Source organism: Lepisosteus platostomus, chromosome 1, assembly GCF_059453375.1.
Source record: "Lepisosteus platostomus isolate fLepPlt1 chromosome 1, fLepPlt1.hap1, whole genome shotgun sequence".
Classification (NCBI taxonomy): Eukaryota; Metazoa; Chordata; class Actinopteri; order Semionotiformes; family Lepisosteidae; genus Lepisosteus; species Lepisosteus platostomus.
In genome coordinates this window covers 44,558,535-44,580,760 of record NC_142611.1, presented here as the reverse complement: position 1 = coordinate 44,580,760, position 22,226 = coordinate 44,558,535, and the positions used below count along the sequence as shown (strand labels likewise).

The 22,226-nt window shown below is 37.9% G+C and overlaps 2 protein-coding genes across 5 annotated transcripts in view; both read right to left on the bottom strand.

The window, feature by feature from the left end:
• Positions 1 to 612: 612 nt before the first annotated feature.
• Positions 613 to 17,736, bottom strand: LOC148678001 (uncharacterized). Of its 4 annotated transcripts, XM_088630125.1 has the most exons (8): positions 11,279 to 11,413; positions 8,899 to 9,114; positions 5,480 to 5,539; positions 4,662 to 4,799; positions 3,764 to 3,910; positions 2,372 to 2,447; positions 1,775 to 1,923; positions 613 to 796 (listed from the first exon to the last, which is right to left on the bottom strand). In XM_088630125.1, the coding sequence occupies exons 2-7, from the start codon at positions 9,061 to 9,063 to the stop codon at positions 1,811 to 1,813; spliced, it is 699 nt and encodes a 232-aa protein (XP_088486251.1). In that variant the 5' UTR covers positions 9,064 to 9,114; positions 11,279 to 11,413; the 3' UTR covers positions 613 to 796; positions 1,775 to 1,810. The 4 variants fall into 4 exon arrangements, with proteins under 4 accessions (XP_088486251.1, XP_088486244.1, XP_088486235.1 ...); XM_088630118.1 differs by lacking the exon at positions 11,279 to 11,413 and adding an exon at positions 17,598 to 17,736 and having other exon boundaries at positions 613 to 1,923; XM_088630109.1 differs by having other exon boundaries at positions 613 to 1,923.
• Positions 11,831 to 22,226, bottom strand: part of setd7 (SET domain containing 7, histone lysine methyltransferase) — a 30,773-nt gene continuing 20,377 nt past the window's right edge. The window contains exons 5-8 of the mRNA XM_088630098.1: positions 19,472 to 19,553; positions 19,015 to 19,132; positions 17,598 to 17,755; positions 11,831 to 16,192 (exon numbers count right to left, since the gene is read on the bottom strand). Coding sequence (XP_088486224.1) covers positions 16,015 to 16,192; positions 17,598 to 17,755; positions 19,015 to 19,132; positions 19,472 to 19,553 — 536 coding nt within the window. The 3' untranslated portion in view covers positions 11,831 to 16,014. The remainder of the gene's footprint in view (positions 16,193 to 17,597; positions 17,756 to 19,014; positions 19,133 to 19,471; positions 19,554 to 22,226) is intronic.

Here is a 22,226-nt window from a genome sequence, read left to right as displayed (position 1 = left end):
AGGCTGTAGATCCATTTTCGTCTTTGTCAGTGTGCATTAAAAATGTCCATTTATTTCTAGCAGTGAATCAAGAAATTAGGGAAAAAACCAAAGAAGCTCGGCTAAGGAAAACAACATAAACTGAATAATTGCTTTTGGGATAATATTCCGTTTGGTCCCAGTCTTAAGCAGCCAAAAGTATAAAAATCTTATATTAAACTTCATTTTGCAAAGGGATTTGCAGTTGCTTAGAATCAGACAAGATAATACATTGAGTTACTGTAATTTTATAAAAACCCAGATGCACAGAATTAGATAGATACCATTTGTCATTCAGTAGCAGTACATTAAACAGTCATCCCATTTAAAAAGAAAAGCCTACAGTGCTACGACACAGTAATGGTCTAAAAAGTAGTTTAGGACTCAAGGAAATTACATTGGATTTTCTTTGAAACTTCATGTAGTTCACTTTGAAAGAAATGTACTGTAGTTCACTAGTATCGCACACCAACCTGGAGACAAAATGGTTGATAAGCAAGGTGCAGACCAGTGCATGTTCTATTATTAATGAAAATTACTTAAATGTGTATAACAATCACACTAAGCATGTCTTTATATAAACCATGAAAACAGTTTCATATTAAAACACTTTTATTAGGCATAAATTACAGAATTAAAAAAATGATTGCACACATTTAAATCTGGATGCCAGATCATGTCCAAATCTGGTGTAAATGATGCATTCAGGTACACCTTGTATTCCACACATGGCAACTGCTCAGAGAATTAAAAGGTATGCTAGACTGCATCTGGTTTCCTAAGGGTAAAAGGAAATGGCACATTTCAGTACAGTACTGTGTGTTCAAAAGCCCTCCCAACTTCAGAAAACATGAGAAAAAATTGATGTATAGTTTGCAAAATGTTTAACTATGTAGGTGTCATGAAGCTAGCTGAAGCTTATTCCCTTCCTGGGTTGTGGAAGAACACTAGAGACCGAGACTTCCACCAGTCTGTTTTTTCAGCTACAGGGTCTTTTTGATTGGTGTATATAGTAAATTCCACTCAATGTCTCTTGAACAAAGCTTTCAAAAATTGAGGTCAGATTGAGGATCATTTCAAACAAGAGGGGGCACATGTTTACAAAAAAGAACAAGCATAACTGTCACAACAATAGCATGGCTTCATCCAAATGATCAAAACAATAGAAATCACTACAATTTTACGACAAACATACAGCAGTGAAGCTTCTCCCTAGAAAAGGAGAATGCTTTTCCCCATTCGTACCATAACTGAATTTAAGATTACACCAGTGTCAAAGCAAAGGGCAAACAGCTCAAACACATGAAGATTAATCTCAGACCTGTCCTCAGCAGAGTACCAGTCTTCCTCAGTGAAAGTATAATTACCAAGCTTGTCTTAATACTGATTTTCTTCCAAGATCACAATTTTTGAGTCTCTGATTTGGAATTAACATTTAAGCAATTGTTTAGACTGTACAGCACTGTCCTTGTTTGACCTGTGGCTTAAATTTGGTAAGCAGAAGACTAGGAGAGGTTTAGAATATAAAAATAAGTCTGAGGAGAAAAAGGCCAGTGTTTGGACAGTAGCCCAAAAAAAAATGACCACCTAAAACAACTCAATCTTGACCTGTCTAAATCTCTCTCAGCACATCTTCCATAATGTAACTATTTTCAATATCCTTCAGACAGAGGGCAATGTAGTACTTAATTAAGATTTATAAAAAATAGCTGTCTTCTTTGTTACAAACACACACTTATAAATAGCCAGAACACACAAAACAGGATGTCAGTCTTCCTCTAAGCGGCCTGTCTCAAGCCAGCCGGATGTAAGGTGGAGGTTTGGAAGACATCTCCTCCTCCTCCTGCTCCACAGTCCGGTCACTGAACTGCACAGGGGCATTGAACAGCCTGTCGTCGCCACGTGCTGGAAAGAAAGGGTCCCCGTGTCTTTTAGTGTGAAAACTGGCAGTACAATAGCCTGGTCTTGTTCAAATGTAATCAAACTCCAAGGCAGAAAATGACTGGCTCTCCCTCAGTGATACTCCCAGGTATTGGACAACACCTGGATTCGGCGCAAGCAGAGAAGCAGAATTTAAAATGACTATACAGTACATCATTTTTCATTAGGAACACTAAATGTTTCCTTAAATTTGTACCCGTCACATGCAATGTCTTTAACAGCAAATGCAGTGCCAGTTCTTCCCTGAGGACTCAGCAGGACCTTCAGACCCACTGGAAATCATAGCCTGGAAGCTCTACTTGATGCACTGATGTACATGCCCTCACTTCAATCACACTAGCTCAGATACCCTCTCTCTTTATATACATATAGCTGCCTTTAGACAGGTGTGAGGTGCTGCAGTGATACTGACGTGATTTTCCTCTACCTTGCCAGGTGCAGATCAGCTCTGTCTGTGGATTCTGGTCATCCTGTGAAACCAGTGTTTCCTGTCAGACAAACACAAAATATTAAACTTCTACGTTTCACCATCTGATTTCAAAGATTGTTTTTTTAAACGGAACAGGCACCTAGAAAACAGATGGATCCACATGTTGCTGTAGCCTAGTGGTGTCCTTGTGACACTTGTAAAAAATAAAGTTTGATATCGAAATATTTCACCCATTATCTGTCAGTTTTATCACATATCACCACTTTAGATCTTATTTATCCTTAAACCTCCATTGTGTCTGAAAACAACACATGGTACAACATAAGGCTGCAAGAGCATTTCATTACAATGCACTCTGAAAAAACGATTTAATAGTCAGTGCACTATGCCACCTATTCAGGGATGAGCTAATTTGTATCAGTGTGTAGAGTTATAACTCTGCACAGCTGAGCCAGGAGTGGTAGCAGTCTGCCATTTTGTAGCTGCAGGTGCCCATCAGGACCTAATGAAAGGGGAAAGTATCTCTCTCACCACCAGTTCTTCATGCAAGAGGCAAGTGAGTTCTAAGTTGGAATACCGGTGATGTAATGCCTTGTTCAAATAAGTACACCATTTTGGGTTTTGCTTTTAAAACTGAAGAGTAAATTCTTTATTACCGTTAATATGCTGTAATTGTATTTTATAAGTTGTCCCCCAAATCAACACAAAATATAATCACACATTCTCCTTTCGGCAAACACTTTGTATAATCTAGTATTGTGGTATACAGATATTATGCAGGCCAATGTCCTGCTATACAGCAGCTGTGACAAAATTATGTTTTTTTTAACAAAGCAATTAGACTCAAGTATTTTTTAAACCAATTTATATCCGATCAGTTCCTTGACAACTGGCGCTGCTTCATGAATCCTGGTCACAGTCAGCCAGTGATTTGGCCCCAGGCTAAAACACATGATCATCAAGATTAACCTGGTTTTAGGAGAATCTTTTTACTGGCCTTGGAAAACAAAATTGTAAGTTTTTTACAATTTTACGTCCTACTGAAGCTAACAAAGAAGAAGTGGAGTAAACGGTTTTAGAATCCTTTGTGTGTGTTTTTTTAATAAAAAAAACAACGTCCATCACCTGGAGAGTTGGCATTCAAGTTGCTCATGGTCTCCTCAAGTGAGGATATCCCAAGGATTTTACATTCCTGCCCCTGCAAAAACCAATTCCTTAAAGACCCCCACCCCGCTACCAGATTAGCTTGTTTTTTTTTGCTTTTTGGAGGAAGCAGATCGCACACTTCTTCATATACTTGAGCGTTGGATCACGTGTCACGCAGGGGTGCGGGCACGCAGGACGGCAGCCTGCAGCCCGACCTCCAGTGCTCACCAGTCCCGTGACGCTGTCGTAGCAGGCGCAGTAGGGGAGGCTCCGGCAGCCCAGGAAGGCAGTGAAGAGTGCCAGCACAATGCTGAAGGAGCAGGCCAGCAGCATCGTGATGTTCGCGCCTTGAACAATCTTACTCAGGATAAACTTCTGCAGACAAAGGGAAAAAAAACACAGGTATAACTTTCCCTACAAGTAACAACAGGAACAGAGATGGATTTTAAACTACGCTGAAAAGGAGGTGTAAAAAGACCTCGACAACTCAAACAAATCAACTTTATGGAGTTAAAAGCAAATGGTTGCTAGGCAATGGTCTCACAGCTATAAAGACATTTCATTAAAGAGTCTCAATGGTGTTTCTCAAATGGGAAACAATTCCCACCCTGGAATACTAGAGAAGTTTCAGGAACAAACATTACAAGTACATAATTGTATATGCACTCCCCTGTGGCTTTCAACATGAATGTGCCTTGAGGTTAGCAGCACACAGACTTGTGTAGTGTGCACTGCTGTTGAAGCAATAGTGGAAGTGCTCAGATTCCAGGGCCTGGATGTTTCTGGAAGCTTTTACTTAATTCCCAGACTGCAGCCAACAGTTCTGACAACACTGGTGTATAGAAATATGCGTCATAAAAATAACGGAGGAACAGGGAAAAGGGAAGGGAACAAATTGTTTGGACTTAGAGAAGGTTAATGTGAAAAAGAAAACAGCAATAAGAAATGGAAATAGCTAAACGGGTAAAGTGTCTTCTGTGAAATAGCACTACAACATAGTGGACAGGTGATCTCATTTGCTTTATTTGAGTTGAGTTGTGGGGCAAAAATTAAAAAAAATGTTGAGAAAAGGATATGGCCATAGAATATACATTTTGAGGAGTAAACCACAAAAGAAAATGGTTACTGTTTGCGGAGTGTGAATGTGATCAGGATGAAAGAGCTCATCGTCGTCTTCGCCGTAGCTTAACGTCAAGGAGGAGTAGACCACTATGATGATTGTGGTAAAACAAGAGAACACTGAAACTGCGATCATTGCATTCACCTGCAGAGGAAAACAACACACTTACTAAGCAAATTCACAACTTCCAACTCCCAGAAACACCCTGCAGTGACTTCACAACTTAACCCTTCCAAATTTTCTTTATGCAACCAGAGCAGTTTCACAGAACAGATGGCTGTGTTCTCCAAAAAAAGAAACCAACTTTCTTTGAAACCAGTATTTGAATGTTTAAGTGTTAGTGAACAAATTTGCCACATTATATAGTAGCAAAAAGTATTTGAGATTTAACAAGTTTTAATACAAGTACATTTCCCCTTGTTTCTTTCTAAAGGCAAGATGACAAGGTAGGTTCTCATACTCTACTCATAATGGCTTTTACCACTAGACAATGCATACAGTTTGTTCACTAAAGTTAAATATTCAAAAACTTCTCTCAATCTTCAGATACAAAAGGCATCAACGATTTCTTTGATCAAATAAGGCTGGGTAACGTGTCAAACTGAAGAAATTGCGGTACAGTATATTACACGATATGTTCTTTTAATTACCGATAAACCTTTAGACCCACAGACAAGTATGGCACAATTACAGTATTTCTAAATACATGACCTATATTAAAATGGAGTATTATAAAACCACAAATGGAAGACTGCAGACTTACCAAAACCCAAAAATTGTATAAAAAAACTTCAATAAAGCCAGTACAGTAACATGCAGCTTACCAAGACTGGATTCTTTCTCTGGGAGGAAAACAAAGCTAACACTCCTGGGATAGCCATAACCTAAAACAGACAAAAAACACATTCTTAAAAAAAAAAACTCCACTTAGGAGTGATAGGGGTCATGATGCCGAAAAGGCTTGCAATTTGAATTCATTAAGCAGACCGATGTAAAATAAGAAAAAAAAGTGTAAAATGGTTGTGTCACGCACTATAAAAAATAGTCTAAAAGGGTTCAGTTTTAGTCTCTCACATTTCTCTTTCCAACAATCTTAAGAACTACACCTCAAGATCCAGAATACCGTACAGGATATCAATAAACAAAACTCAATGTAAATAGAGCTGCTATGTGTCCAGGGTGTATACAATATATTATGTCCAAGAAGTGCAGTATGCCGAATACAATGCAAACTGTATGTCCATGTAGCCATTATGGGTGATTTGCTTAAGGAGCTGTAGGTTGGCTATTTAGCAGTTATATTATATATATATATACTAAGCATTAAATATAGTCTCCTGTAACATGCAAATTCACAACATTATCAGCAAATTCTTTTTGTTGCAGGTGCACTGTTTTTCTTTGACCAGATGATAGCATTAATCAAAAGGCGATCTACTGTGAAAGTCAGAGGCTAATAGCAGGCATGATTGCTTTTGGAAGCTACATTCCCTAAATAATAATATATTATATACTGTACAATAATAATAATAATAAAAAATAATAATATTCCCTAAATATTGCAACAGGTTTAATTTGCCATCCTGTGGGATTTCGCCCAATTTCTCTCATGGAATCTGGTCAAACTTGTGCCAGTTTATCAATAAACTCAAACAAACCCATGGGAGAGCCATCATATTTTCATCTCACAGAAACTGCTGTTGTCATTTGAGTGGCACAGCATTAGGATGCACATAGCCCTGCGAGAATGCTGTTAAGTCAGGATGCAGGAACGACAGTACGCGTCGTCCCAGGACTAGATCAATTTTTTTACTGTGCAGCGTGGTTACACTCAACCACTACAGGGTGATTTCTGTAGCTATTTAACACCCCTACTTAGACCCTCACACTTGGACACCCCCATCAGGTGGTCTTTTGTACTCAACATTAACGTATCACTGTCCACATCTGAACCACCCTTGCTCATTCTCATTATGGTGGTCTATACATGACACGAAAGGGACTCATTGCCTCCATTGCTGACAAGCCCACCTGAGGTTCAGTATTATTCACACCTCATTGGATTGCGTTGGTGAATACTGCTTGTGTGGTCAGCTGGCTTACGCACGGTGACTGGTTCGCTGCCTCCTCACAGTCGAACTGCTGATGCGTGGGCTTTTGTGACCTGGCGCTTCTGCTGCAGTTGAACTGGCAACGTGAAATGGATCATGAAGATGGAGCATAACAATCTGTCACCCTTGCCAATGTCTCCCAGATAGCGGCCAATCACTGAGAGACCGTGTCTGGCTGTAAGGTTGTGCCAGGTCTGAAACTGCTGGCTATGTACATGCCAGACTGCAAGCGACAGTGCTCTGAAATAATTATTTTCTTGATAAAGGAGGGCATAGGGATTGCTTCTGTATTTTTCAATCTGGATTTTCACCAAGCCTGATATGAAAATTGAAAACATCCATATCGCACCAATGAGGTGACTTAATGCTTATGAAACAGCCCAACACTTGAGTACGATCCCAGCCAGTAATAATCCATTAATCAAAATGCCAAAAATCTATAGATGTTCTAAATGTAGTCACACGTAATCAAGTGGCAAGTTCATTTTGATGCTCAGTATTAGTGGATCATAAAGATGACTATATACAACATCTCCTTCATTAGAAATGAAGAGTTCAAGTCATGGGCCTCCTGCAGTGATTCATTTCTTCAGCAGGTACTTACTGACAAAAATGCATTAACCAGACAAAAGCTCACCACAGAAACAGACAGGCTTGCCAAAGAGAATGCCTGTTAGTGATCTCATAAAAGCGAGTGTGCCAGTGGAAGCAGCTGCAGTTAGTTTTTTATGATGCGGTGGTCTGGAAGGAGACTGCTACCAGTTTTCTAAAGGCATAATATAGTTTCCCTTCAACGGCACCAAGTTCATCCATGAAATAAACACTCGGGTGAAGCATGAAAAAGCAAAAGCACATTTTTTCATAAAAGAGGAAGGCGGTCCTAAACCAAAACCACATTTCAACCAATGAAAAACACTCAAAGCATGAAAAGTGAGCCTAACAGGCCTGTTGGGAAAATGTCAAAATGTCTGTCCGCAGTGTGGAATAAATGAACGTGGGACTTTGGCAGGGTTACTACACAGGAACCACTTCTAAGACGGGAATATATCAAATGCTGGTTACATTGGTACCAGAAGCAGTAGGACTGATGTCAAACATAACCTTATGAAGCAATTACAGGCAATTTACATCTACCGAATTTAAATCTACAAAAAGGAAAAACAGAATGTCCTTCCAGGGACACACACAAGGAATCCTCAAAAGTCCCAGACAATGAGACTTGAGTTTGAAAGGATTTCTCCCCAGACAAGAGGTTTCTAGGTTTTATTTAGAAATTCGAAACCAACAAATATTTTTGATACCTCCTATACACACATTATGTTTATATTCCTGATAGTTAAAGAGAAATCAGCCTGAACTCTGAGACAAATAAAGGGTTTTCACTAAACCAGGATCTAGTGAAAGACTTAGTGACTGCTAATTGTTGTTCAAAGAGAGTGAAACAGTTGGAGAAAATGTAAATAATATATAGTTATCACAATAAAATATATAGTTATCACAATAACCAAGTTTAAAATATGATATTTGTAAGGGAAACTGTAGATAATTGGGGCCTACCAAGATGAATCCAGGATGTTTAATTACAATAATGAATAAGTGTGAAATAAGAGGCAATGGGAAAGGCTGAAAACCATTGCTATCAAGAAAAAAAACAAACTCATGTACTCTGGAATTCAGTACCAATGACAAGATATACACTACTCTTTGACTCAATAATTTTAACCAATTGTATAAGGAAGTCTTCCAGAATTCCATCTAGAAAACGTTCTAACACTTTTAATATGCTCATCAATTAAATTGATGCGCAAAACAACTGATGAAATCCTTTGCAACCATTCTATCGATGGATCTATTTGATTTGGAAGGAAGCGACTGTACAAATCATCTAGCAGCTCTGATCAAATCTGCATGGCAGTCTTACAAGTAAATGGCCCTGGTGGGACCTTCTCACTCTAATAATCCCTCAGATAACACATGTTGAAATGTGAATGAAGCAATAATGTTTCAGAAAGGGACATGGGGATGGAGAGGAGTTCTGGTCTGAACACACTCGGAGCACAATTTGGCACCCCGTCACCGGCTTCCTCACCACACTCCAGCTCCCCAGCCCAAAGTAGGATTGACGTGCTTACCACTCCGGCCCACAGAGGTGCCCTGGTGTGGCTCAGCGTGGTGTCCTTCCTAAAAGCGGCATCCATGAAGCCGCAGACCACACACAGCCCCGCGCAGGCGATCTGCAGGATGCCCAGCACGACCATGCTCCTCTGGTTGAAGATGAAATACCTGTAGCGGTCCATTCTGGGTCACCAAACACACCAGCTCCCGCACTCTGTGTGGAAAGCCCAGCCCTTCAAGAAGCCAGGGAGTGAACTCTTTTATACACTTCCTCACAGTATTTAAAATGCCACGCGCATCCCTCAAGCATCTGCCTAGGAAAGTGTTACGGATTAGCACTTACATTATCACTGGCTATCAAATGGTTCACATACCTTGCCATTTATAGGGGGCAATTCTGTGCTTCTGAAAAGGCTGCCACAGGTTTACTATAACATCAACGCACAATTGCTACACTTGGATTTTGGACACAGGCCAGCACAAGAGCAAAGCAATAAATGAAACACCTAAATTTAAATAGAACACCTTTAAGAAAATAGATAAAATGGTAATTTGAGTCATTTATCCATCCACCCATTTTCTAAACACTAGATGCAATACGGGCTCTGGGAGGGCCGGAGCCTATCCTGGCAAGCAATGGACACAAGGTAGGATAAATCCCATACAGGACACCAGTCCATTGCAGAGCCAGTTTTCCCAGATGCCAATTACCTATCAATACTGCTTGTCTTTGGACTGTGGGAGGAAACTGGAACACCCCGAGAAGTCCCACATGAACACAGGGAGAGCCTATAAACTCCAAGCAGGTCCGGAATTGAACCCAGGGTCAAAGCGTAGTGTATTAAAAAAAAATTAATGAGAAGGCAAAATATCCGCGGGATTACAGGGATTAGTAGACCAAGAGGTGGCACTGTTCTCTCCCCACATGCAGTAAAACAGGGCACAATGCCAGCTGCTACCTGATCTGAAAAAGTTTTTTATTTGCTGTGGGCCATTATCTCCCTGCAAACAACTTACAACTAATGCATTTTCATGTGGTGTACTTCATGAGTTCACCGTTTTCTATTCTGCTAGCCACTGGGATAGCATTACAGTCAGCCAGTTATAGACATTATTCTCTCAGTGGAGACTGCGAATGAGGACGTTTGGGTTTCCATTAAATGTGCGTGTTCATCAATCGACTCTAGCACGAACAGATGAGGGGACGAATATTTGCTCCCATTTGCACCTGTGAGCCTATTATATTAAAATTCGATTGCACCACACTGAGTAATGTTTTTCAAACTAGCAAGTGCATAGACAACTTATCCGAAAGGCTCATTACACAATATTTTTAACGTGGACGAAAATCGGAGAAGGCGCGGAGTTCTGGAAGGTTAGATGTGTTAATATCATATCGTAAATCGCACAAAGAGGGAGAACTAGTAGTTCAAAGTAAAGCCATTGCTGCTCTATGTGGCATTAAAAAATAAAAAGTCTTCTAGCAATCCTGAACATTTTGAGACAGAAATACAAGTTAATTGATAACTGCAACATGACTTGTTACTTGTAATTTACAAAATTACAGTTCTACTTGATTAAATTACTAGGAGCCTGCTTTAGCGATGGGGTAAAAGTGTAAGTTAGAATAGCTTAAGTCTTTAAAATTAGTTGCCTACATTTGCATTTTGAGCTCTGCACACAGTTATAATTGTCTCTATACAAAACGAAAATGAGCGCAGGTTTAGTTTTGCTGTATTTGCGTGCTGTGTACACTAGGGAAACTGAGCAAGTCTTTTTGTTCGTTGTTCCATTATGGTTCAGGCAAATCTAGATCCTGAAATAATTTTGTTAGAAAGTGGATAACACATTAAGAACAGGAGCTGCATGAAATCAAGAAATGCTAATTCGGAGATCCATTAATTCAGGAACTGCTAAAAAATACTTTCAAACCCATCTTTTATACTGTGTTTTCACGTTATTGTAATCAGCAATATCATATAATTATCCAAATTTAAGCACATACTATAGTGCAGATAGTTCGGTGCAGTTAAAACGTTTGATTTTGATCGTCCAAACATTACATAATGAAATAATTACCAATATTGCAAACAAAATAGAGGGGGCTTAACGAAGCAAAAATCTTTGTAAGACGACGTTCTGTATATTTATCAAGGTTGTTTAAAACATGAGTTATTAAAACGTTCTTTTGATTTTCTATATAAACAACGATTAACGGGTGAGACGATACCAGAGTAAACGGGACAATGTTTGGCAGATGCAAAATGCTTTGTTTGGTAGCAGGAAGAGCGGATAAATAAACCACATCAATAAACTTTCTTTTGCACTGAGCCAGCACGCCATGCAATATTTTTCAACTTTAAAAATTACAAAAATGAAAGTTTTTCAAGATCTTACCTTTGATACAGAGTACGACACTTCTTAAGGGTTCAGTTCCTGCTTGGCTTTTTAGTTAACGCTAACAGGTAAATGCTACCATTCTCTGTTATCCATTAATCAGACTGTGCAGGTGAAACGCTTGGGTAGGGTTTTTTAACTCCTTACTTGCCGATGGCTTTCGGTCTGGTTCAGTTTTCAGACATCCTTAATGTATTTAACACACCATGTACAGTAATACGTTTTATGTCATCGTTGGGTAAATATTTACATTATTCAATGCTATTTTGAGACATTACCACTTAATACTTTAAAATGGTGGGACATTTTGTATTCAGGAGAACATTTTTTTCTGGCAAGCAATTAGAAGTATATTTCAATATATTTCAAATATTACTAACTAAATAAACCTGCTAAATTTGACAATTTCACAGTGAAATAACACACAATTACTATGTTAATGTAATAACTCTACAATTTTATATATTCTATTAATGCTGTATATTATACTTTATTGTACTTGTTTATACCTTGTTCAGTCAGTGAAATAAAACTAAGAAAAAGCCACCAATAATGCTTGTATATATACTTTTATTATTTCTTGGTTTACAGTACAAGAGAGGCCTCTCAGACGTCAGTATAATTACAAAGGCTCGCCGTTGCCATTTTCACATTTTTCCTCATTTTTTCTTATATGCATTCCTACACACAGCTAAAAAAATCTACATTCAACACACTTTTACGCACAAACACTCTGCAAACAGGTTCTTGTAAACATTCGCCACAGTGGCTCACCTGCTCATTTGATCATATGCAGAAAATAATCCACAGATCTAAGGCTATGAATGCCTGAAAAATATGGTAATAAACCATTCCCTGGAGATACCTGGGATTCCTACTAAAGACAGCAGGGATGGGACTGGAGCTAAAGGGATCCCTCAGTTCCACTGAAGTCTAACACCATCAGAGGCAGCTGAATCACAACTCACCAGGTGAATAGCAGGTGTCTTATCTGCACTGTCAGAATCAATGCCTGACAGAATAATTCCTTGCATTTTTCATAGCGCTACTTATCCCAAAGGATCTTGAGCGCTTTCTTACGAAAGGCAGTTACCTAATGACTCTATTCTAATGTTTCACTGTGTTTTACTCCCAGTATGAAATGTTATGGCTTTTACAAAATAAAACTGTTGACTTAAACAGGCTAGCTTTCTTCTCCCTTGTGTGAAAGACAATACACTTGTTTCACTGCTTTAGCACGACAACGAGAAGTTTCTATGTTCTTATAAGGTTGGTTACTATTATGCAACTTCATACATTTCCACATACTCTTAATTTGGCATCTTTAGGTTCAATCCAAGAAAAGCTGGTATGAAATATTAAGTTTCTTCTAACTCCTAAAGGGTTTACTGGTTTTCCAGGAGTCCGCAAATACTGTCAAAGCTGTAAAAGATGAAAGTTTACTGTATTGCATTTCAGATTTCCCACCTGTGCCATTTGTAAATCACAGTCATCTGATACACATTGTCACTTTCTTGTACAGTACTTTTGTGTTAGTATCACATGCCTACAAACGTATTATGTGTGTAAGGAATGGAAAAAAAAATCTTTCACTCTTCATTTTGCTTTCACAAAGGTAAATAAATGCAAAAGTATTTCTAGCTTGCTTTGTTAATACTAAGACTTTATAATAAAATGAAAAGTGGTCTCAGGGTCAACTGATGTTTTAGTTATTCACACTGCTTAATTATTTCCTGTTCATTTGACAGATTACAATTAACCTGCAAAATGAACAGTTGAAACACATTGCTTACTGTATAATTAATTATATTCCTTATATGTATAATAAGGTTATGCGTTGTAGTCACTTTGTTTAATAATTAAGAGACATACAGTACAAACAATAACTGAAAATTTATAATGTAGTAAATGGTGACTGAAATTATCTCTTGAAAATAAACATTCTAATTTATATATTGGTTTAAAACCAATTTAGCAATTAATCAGGCCCTGGACATTACTGCAAGAATATTCTAGATTACGGCAGATGTAAAGAGAAACATATGTCACTTAAATGTTTTTCTTTGTAGATAATGTTTCTAAAAGCAAGCAGCTACCTTAGTGATGAAGATATTGCTATAATAAAGTGTTACACAGTTTATATTTTTAAAAGTATCTATTCTAATGAAATCCATTATTGTGAAGTCAGTTTCCAAAAAACATACAATGATTAGCATGAATAAGTGGGTCTTGAAAAGAAAGGAAAACAAATTTTCAGATGGATGACTTACTCAAATTGTAAATAAACTCAAAGTACAAGGGCAAATTACTAGAAGTACTTTTGCTTACAATACAAAAACAAAATCCAAGCCCATTAAGTCCCATGCATTTAAGCATGAAGATTTTAAACATGAAACACACAGCTCTGCATAAATAACTGACATGGCAAAGTGCCATCAGCAACACATTTGAATGAAATTACACTTTGATGACCATTCATAAAACCTAATTCTGTTTTAAATTCATTGCAACCCTGATTGCAGGGGACCCATTGTAGCTAGACTTTCCTTTTAGAAGTGGCTTAGGTGCGGGTAATAATTACAAATGTTAGGGCCAAGTATTTACTGATATCTATTTACAGAATAGAAAGAAGATAACTTGTGCTGAAGAGAAGGGTATGGTATGTTCACATCCCAAGAGAGGAGAAGTACATTAGAAAACACACTGACCACTCCACCTACTGTATGCTGGAGGATTTGAAACCTGTGCAGCTAGAGGAACGAGGCATCTTTCCTGATTTTATCCTGGTTAATTAAGCTTCCAGACTCAAAGGTTATATGTCTGTAAGGACAAAGTGGAATTCAGCATTTGAAACATGCTCAAAAGTTACTTCAAATATCTAAGATATACTGTAAAGGTGAACTATCTAAGTTATGGCCAAGATTATACAATGCCTCAAAAACTTCTTCAAATTGTGAGCCCATACGTATTTTTTGTTGTGTTTTTTATTCAAGTTTGCATGAGACATCAAACATTAATTAACAACAAGCAAATCTGTGGACCCAATGTCACTAAGACTCTAGTTAGTGGTGGTAACCTGGGTTATTTTTCTTAGGTTTCTTAGGTTATTTTTCTTAGATATCTGAGGGTTTGCATTTGGCTGTAACAAAAACATTATCAATTTAGATCAGGAAAGATAATCCAAATGTTACCTTTTACCAGATATTAAATATTCACCCAGGAACAACACACTTTACATTCAATTGGGGAATCAAAATAAAAGATTGAAGTATTAAGTTAAAATTAAGAATTTAGGCTGTCAGAAAATTGGTACAATTACTGATTAATCCTCCAGCATACTGAGTGCAGTTTTACATTTTCTGCGGTGCACAAGCAAATTAAATAGTCATTGCACAAATATGATCATAAACATCATAATTGATCTTAGTGCTCAAGTACAGTATTTGTTCAAACACCATATTTGTCCAAATATCAATATAGGTGCTTATGTACAGTTAAGTGCATCTGAAATGATATATGATTTGGTACATTTTACTTGTTTGCTATTGTGATTGTAGTGCATTGTGAGCCTCACTCAAACACACCACAGTAACAGTATGATTTCAGAATTTAATGTGCTTTTAAAAAGTAAGGAAATGTTAAAAACAATTTATTTTCACGCATATTGGGAATATTCTTAACTTTCTTTATGCTTTTAAGTAAAAATGATATTGAATTAACTGCTCATTATAATGGATACAGCATGTGAAAACACTCTTATCAGATTATTCAGAATGTTTCGCTTACCCAAAGACAAGAATATCCAATAACCCCTAACAGTGAATGCCTAAACATAATTAGTATATGAATTCATTCGAAATTAAGACAAACAAAAAAAGTAACAAAAACTTATTACTTTGTTTAATTTCCAAGATAATGAACTAGAAACTGATTGAAATCTCACATAAAAGTTTTAAATGATTTGCTCAAACAAAACTTGAGTTACTGTAGATCAATAATGATAAAAATGAATGGGAAACAAACCTACTGTATATTTTCACCTAGGATGTATTGTTTATGTCATTTTTAGCAGGGTTGTTTTATTTAGATTTTAAGGACCAATGCGTCACTTTAGCTGACCATCACAGTTCCATGTCCACATACTATACACACCAACTGCAGAGAATAATCAATGCCCTTTTCAAAACCATGTGGGCTCACGTGGAATTCCTGAAAATACTTTTTACAAGCACAGTTTACATCTGAATCAGACAAGGAGTGGCAAAGTAAAGTCACTGTGTAACTTCACGTGGGGAGTGACAGGAATACCCATCAGTCATTGTTAAAGGAATAATAATTATGCATCATTACTACATCATTTCTAAAGGATCAGAAACAGGAAAAAAAAACATTTCTTCTAAGACTTGGATTAAGGAATCATCAAATTTCAGCAATTGCAAACATTTCAATAACACTACAGTCAACGAAAGTCACTGTACAGTATTATTGTGAATGTACTATGCATGCATGTATAGAGGAAAAGGAGAAGCATAGCTAATGCTTTTACGCTCAGTGATTAAATGTGAGAAATTAATTCTGGCCTCTACACTAAATGTTAGCTAAACGGATACGGAGTTCTAGCCAGTTCGAATCCCTGGTTCTTCAGTTTTCTACAGAACTGTAGTGCATAGCTCCTTGTTGTTATTTGTTCTATGTTCTCTGCGGTTAGTCCCTGATGCAGTGCTGCTGAGCGGCCCTCACTGAGGCGTCGCCTGGAAAGCCTGCAGCTCCTGCTTGTACCAGTCCGGAGCCTCAGGCCCACTCTTTCCTGAGGGTGTGTGGTCGTATCCGTAGGCAACCGTCAGCTCCTCGTCCCCCTCCACGGCCCGGAGAGTGCGGATACATTTGATGGGGCCGAAGCGGGGGTGAACGAACCTGAAGGCAGAATCCGCTGTGAGAACCTGAACCTTTGACATCTTTGATCACAGACCAGTGAAACACTTTTATACCTTGATTCACTGAGATTAATCAAGGCTGATTATTACTGTCTGTAATGATCATTTCTGAGGTTTACTGAACCTTACCGATCCATCCTTGGAGCACAGCAATAAAGATTCCAGGTGAATTAACCTAGTTTACATGAGGTTGCTTAGGTCTACATCCATAGGTATTTATAGAGCCTTAGAAATTGTTTATTTCTGCAACTCATCAGAGGTTCAATACAGTATGTTCATATGCTGTGTCTTAATCACTCATCACTAGAAATTTTAATGACCTTTTTCTGGGATGCAATTTATTTAAATAACTTATTCATCATTTTATTAAGTTAAATATTATGTCTGCATCTATGTGTACAAAAGGTTTTTTAATATATTTTTTAACCCTAAAAAAGTATCAGGATTTCATACACACATAATGAAAATCATTTTTAGAACTCATCACACGGCAAAACTGCAGACTAGAAAATAAATCATCATTTAAAATTCTCAGGTGAAAATGATCATTTTCTTATCAGTAACAAAGAGCAAATCTGCTTCTGTTGTATTGGAAAACAACATAAGCCATTCTAAGAAATCTGCGCTATGTACAGTAATACATATCCTCCAAAATATATTCCTTGGAAACGTTGCAAACATTTTCAAATGAATGGAAACATCTGTAGAGGGATAAAAACTGGGATGTGAAAATATCAGACAACTACTCCAGCTACATAGAGGTTATAGAGCACCCTGTGTAAACTGAATGAAACCAAACAGAAACTGGCTTCACAAATGTAGAGTCGACACCAGACAGCTGGATGCTTATGTGCCTGAGAACTTAAGCACCAGAGGAGAGTCACTGCCAGTGGTGTGCTATTCTCTCACGATGCCATGGCTCACTCAGGTGATTTACAATATATATATATGTGTGTAGGCACTCATTCATTCATTCATTTTTCATGCCCCAGGAGTATATTTGTAACAGTAAGGTCTGAGATCCAAAAAGTGGTTGAAGCTCCTTTGCAGGATTGATTCTAAATAAGTCTCAAGTTTCTGAAAGGGTTTCTGAGAACATTGACCTTAGAGTCCTAAATTAGACTTACAGTAGTTAAAGGGTTTGGATATGCATTATAAAAGCATTTTTTTCCCACTTTTAAGCAAACTGCTGTAAGCCTAATGAAATCTAATCTTTTCTACAGAACAATGTTTCTGATTATGGAGGTATTAAAATTTATTGGTGGATGGATCTATATGATATTTACATCAAGCAGACAGCAGACAACAGCACTGTCAAGGTTATAAGTTCTGAAATCCATCTGGACTGAAAGCCTGTGGCTAACTTTACCCCCCTTGGTACTTACGGGTCATATTTGCAGTTGGGAGTGAAGGAGTGGTTGGCTTTGTGCCCCAGTGATGCACAGTACTTTTTTATATTGTTGTATGGCTCAGGGACATCTATCACTGTGTCTTCATCAAGAGATATTGTGTTCCCATTGAGGGACCAGTCTCTGCTGTCCACCTATACCAGGAATTTAAAAGAATTATTATAAATAGTGTTAAGAGAGACACTGAAAAGCAGTATAAAAGCAAATAATATCAAGTGAAATTTCAATACAATTCAAGTTAATTTGCAGTACTGCTGTATATTTTCTTCTGTTCTATAGTTTCTGTTTTACTTGTTAGGTACTTGTTCAAGGTACAGTAAGTGGTACAGTATGTGTATGTCAAAAAGGTTGCTAGATTCCAACAACTAAAGTTTTTTCTTTATTTATTTTGGAGAGACTGGCTTGTGAATTTCTGAGGTTTTCTAAGTGGGTGTTACAGTATATGACTCTTTTAACCCTGTGTGTTACTGTTGCATTGTATTCTGAACTTATGAGACAGGATCTGGGTTTTCACAGCCTGTACCTCAAATAAACAGCTTTCTGACAATTGGCAGGATTTTCATTTATTTTCATTACAATTGAAACATGGTATTGTGTCTTCTGCCACCATTAGTTTTTTTTTTTATAAAGATGCACACACAAAAAAAAATATTTAAAATATGAACCAGTTATTGGTCTTCTCAAAAGGAAGAAAACATTTTCTATTTCTACCACTTTTTTTCTCAAATTCAGGGGTTGCCAACATGCAACGTTGGGATCTGGAGCTTAAAAGGTTAAGATGTCTCTTTAAATTGTTAACAGCTGAAGACTGGAGGTGGAATAAAAAGGTCTATCTCAGCAAGGCCTAAGTATAAATAAATAAGAAAACAGTTGTCGAACTGAAATTAAAAAACCTGTACACTGCTAGCAGTGAAGATTTTATCACAACTTTATTTTGTTGGAAAACAGGATGGTGTTGTAAAACACAAATTATTTGCAATTTTTCTATGAGGTTATTTGCTTTCAACAACAATGATTTACCAGCCATATTCAGATAGATTTCCCACTGTACTGTAGTAAGATTTCCAAGACAATCCCGGGTGACCTCACTTGATAAAGGGGCCCAGTGTCTTTCAAGGAAATGATTAAGTTCTCAAAGACACACCAGCACCATCTACAGCCAGAATCAGGCCAGCTGCAAAAAGCATCACAACCTTTTCCATAATACTGGGTCAAGGATAGAACCAGTAACAGTTAAGTGACAAGGGTTTTTAACTGAATAGTATTCCTAAAATAGTATAGTCCTATAAAACAAGGTGTAAACATGTAGATAAAAATCAACACGTTCAGCAAAACAAGTGATGCACTTCCTGCCGTTATGATTTACGTTCAGCCAGACTGAGGTGTTGCTCACCTCTTGGTGTGTAATGCGAACTCCATTGTAAAAAGCCATGACTGTGTTGGGCTCGGCTTCTGTTTTAGCAAACAATCCTTCCCCAGCCCCTGAGATTAAAGAATCCGCAACATACACCCTAGAGGATGAAAGAAATGTCACTTTGCACTTCCTGTCTTTCATCATTTTCCATTTGTCAGGGTTCAATAAAATGTGAATGTCAGTAATAGGTCATGCAGAAGGAAGGACAGGATAACTTTACTAGACGCAGTTATATTAACAAAGGCGGTTACAAATCTCAGCTCCATTTATCTCTTATTGAGCAAACCAGCCCAGCGCCAGCCAAAGGTTGACATTTCCATAATTTCTGTGTTTAAATATCTCATACTTTGTCTTTGTTTTTAAGGATTTCTGAAAGCTAGAAAAAAAATAGTGCATGATATTCTAATGTGATTGTAGAAAGAACTGAAGTTATTACCTCTCCCTTTCATAGGGGTCAGGCAGCAGGCCATTAACAGCAATGCAGGAGGAGGTGGCTTTGTCATAAGTGTAAACTGGGCCTGGAAATCAGACACTTCATGGTCAGTAGGTGCCATAGCATTGCATTTGATGAATACCCCTTCTTATTTTTACAGATAAATGCCATGTAGAGTGACGGCATTCCCCCATAAACATACCTAAAACTAAAATGTCCTTACCTGTTTCACAGTTACCTTGTTTTCAGAAATAACCTCCCGAACGTCTCTCAGCAGTGCAATGATTTGTTCCACTGTGTTGTTACAAAAACATTCAATTGTTTATTTGTAAATAAAAAATTCCCCCATAATACAAGGAAATTAATTGATTTCCTAAAAGGAAGTAAATCTGCAACGACATCTTCTCAAAGGAAAATAACTATAAATCATCAGGTTGCTAGCTGTCGATCTGTATCTAAAATTATACTTAGGGAATGTCAGGGCATGTGGAAAAAGATTCTGTCAGATTCATTTCTGGACAGGTGAGCAACTTAGCAACAGTGTAGGAATTTTGTGGAATGTCATTAGTGCAAGGATGTCAAGATTCTTGTGAAACCCCAGCTCTATAAAACTAACATATTAATGAGTATCAATAAGAAAGAGTCATGACTTCTGATTGGAGGGAGGATCTAAGCATTCAGCCTGGTGAATTGGAATTGGTGGCATGTCATCATAATATAAGACAGGGAACAATTTATCTTCTGTTAGACTGTATCAGGACTGCTGGTGATGTACTGTAAGACTTTTACTGTGACAAGGTCTACAGTACTCCAAACCACAAACTCTTCTTTCACCAACTGGCCTCTTTCAAGTCCTTCTGACAGAATTTGCTATCGTTCTGACATGTTATTCTCATTGTGGTGTCCCACGTGTCTCTATACCATAATGGGACTTAAACAATTAGGAAGAGCTATAGAAAACACTGTCACTGGACTTGAAGCAGACCAGTTAGTGACAGAACAGGCCGTGGCATCCCATACTTAGGCCTTGTCACAGCCAAGTCCTTACTCATCAACATCGACTTGCATGGCAACGTCAAGCATCAGATAGAGGTAACCTTGGTTACAGAAGATGGGAAGAAGTTATTTTCTCAGATGAATCAAGGCTTAATCTGTGCTTTGCTGATGGTCACCTGGGTCTGCTGACATCAGGGAGAGTATTTTGCTCTCGCTCTCATTCTCGATTTGAATGAGGTTCGGGAGATGGTATGAGATGTAATTAAAGATGCTCAATTCCAATCAGAATTTCCATTGTAGAGGATAATTACTTCCCAGCACTAAGTGGACAGCATCTGGATGGAAACAGTCCTCCTCCCACTGTTAATGTAACCTGATGGACACAGACAGACCATTTGCCAACACATAATGCTTGCCTCCACACAGCCAGGGTTACAAGAACATTTCCTTACGCAATATTCCAAGTGTTGGACTGATCTTCATGATCATGTCCAACATGAAAGTTACTGAACTTTTCCTTAAGTAACTGAAGAGTTGAGATGAGAGAGCAACATCCTCAAACAAAGTTGTTACAGGCCTTAAGCTTTATTGAATCACTCTCCAACAGGCACTTGTCTGTGGATGCCTCATTGAGTTACGGCATGTGTCAGGGCACAAGCTGGTCACACCTGTTAGTAGGCTTTCTGTGACTCCAAACTGCATGTCTTCATGACATCTGTTACATCACAGTCGATCCAAACCATTTCAGACTGTGGCTGTTTCCTTCTTATTGCATTGACATACCGAACCAAGTGAAGAATTTGCTATACGAACCTCCTTTGAGGAGGGTAGTAAATAATAGGACCTTCAAATTAAGCTAGTCATACTCACTGGCACAGTTACTTCTGCAACAATTCCAAACTCAGCACATTGGGACTAGAATGCAACTTTTTTTCCTAGATAAAAAGGAATTATTAGGATATATACACTTTCAACATTTGTCAAACCAATTACTTAACTATAGTTCCACAGCAGAAAAAGAAGTAAAATGGTAAATTGCTGGCTAGTAATATTGTTCAAAAGATGAAAGATGACAGGTACTGTATTGTTAAAAAAATAGTTTCTAGAACTACTAAACTTAAGGAAATAAGCTTTGCTTTCTCTACCAATTAACACTAATAACCCATGTTAAATTGTTGGATACAGCATACTGTAGTTCAAAATCATCCTGAAATAGGTAATCTGTTTGAAAATATTGTCAGTTAATTGAAAAATGATCTGAAGGCATTTTTGTTTTCAAAATGTAACTCACTATCATGTAATTTATGGTTGATTGTGTTAATGATTGCCAAAAGCTGACTCTGACAGCATGGCTCACTGGAGAGGTCATAGTCCTATAAAAAGTGAGATCATGCAATGTCTTATTTTCGTGGTAGTTGACTAGGTAAAGTCCATACCAGAGCCACAGTGGCTTGCTGGGCCAGATCCGATGCCAGTTTCTGCACCGTAAAATGGATGACATCTTGACTTCTCCCCTCGGGTAAAGACGCCCCAAGACAAATTACTCCCTATCATTGCTGGTCCTCATTTCTATAGCTGGGAAGATGGTGCAACAGGGGTAAAGTACTGTACTTCGCTCAAGGGTATAACGCCATGTCTGTAGCTGGTCTCATAAATGACAGGTTGTGAATTCAAGTCCAAGAGCTTACCCACTATGCTACACAGCCCCCGGTACATGACTGGATTTTAGTGTACGTCACATATTGTATAAGTAGGTTTAAAA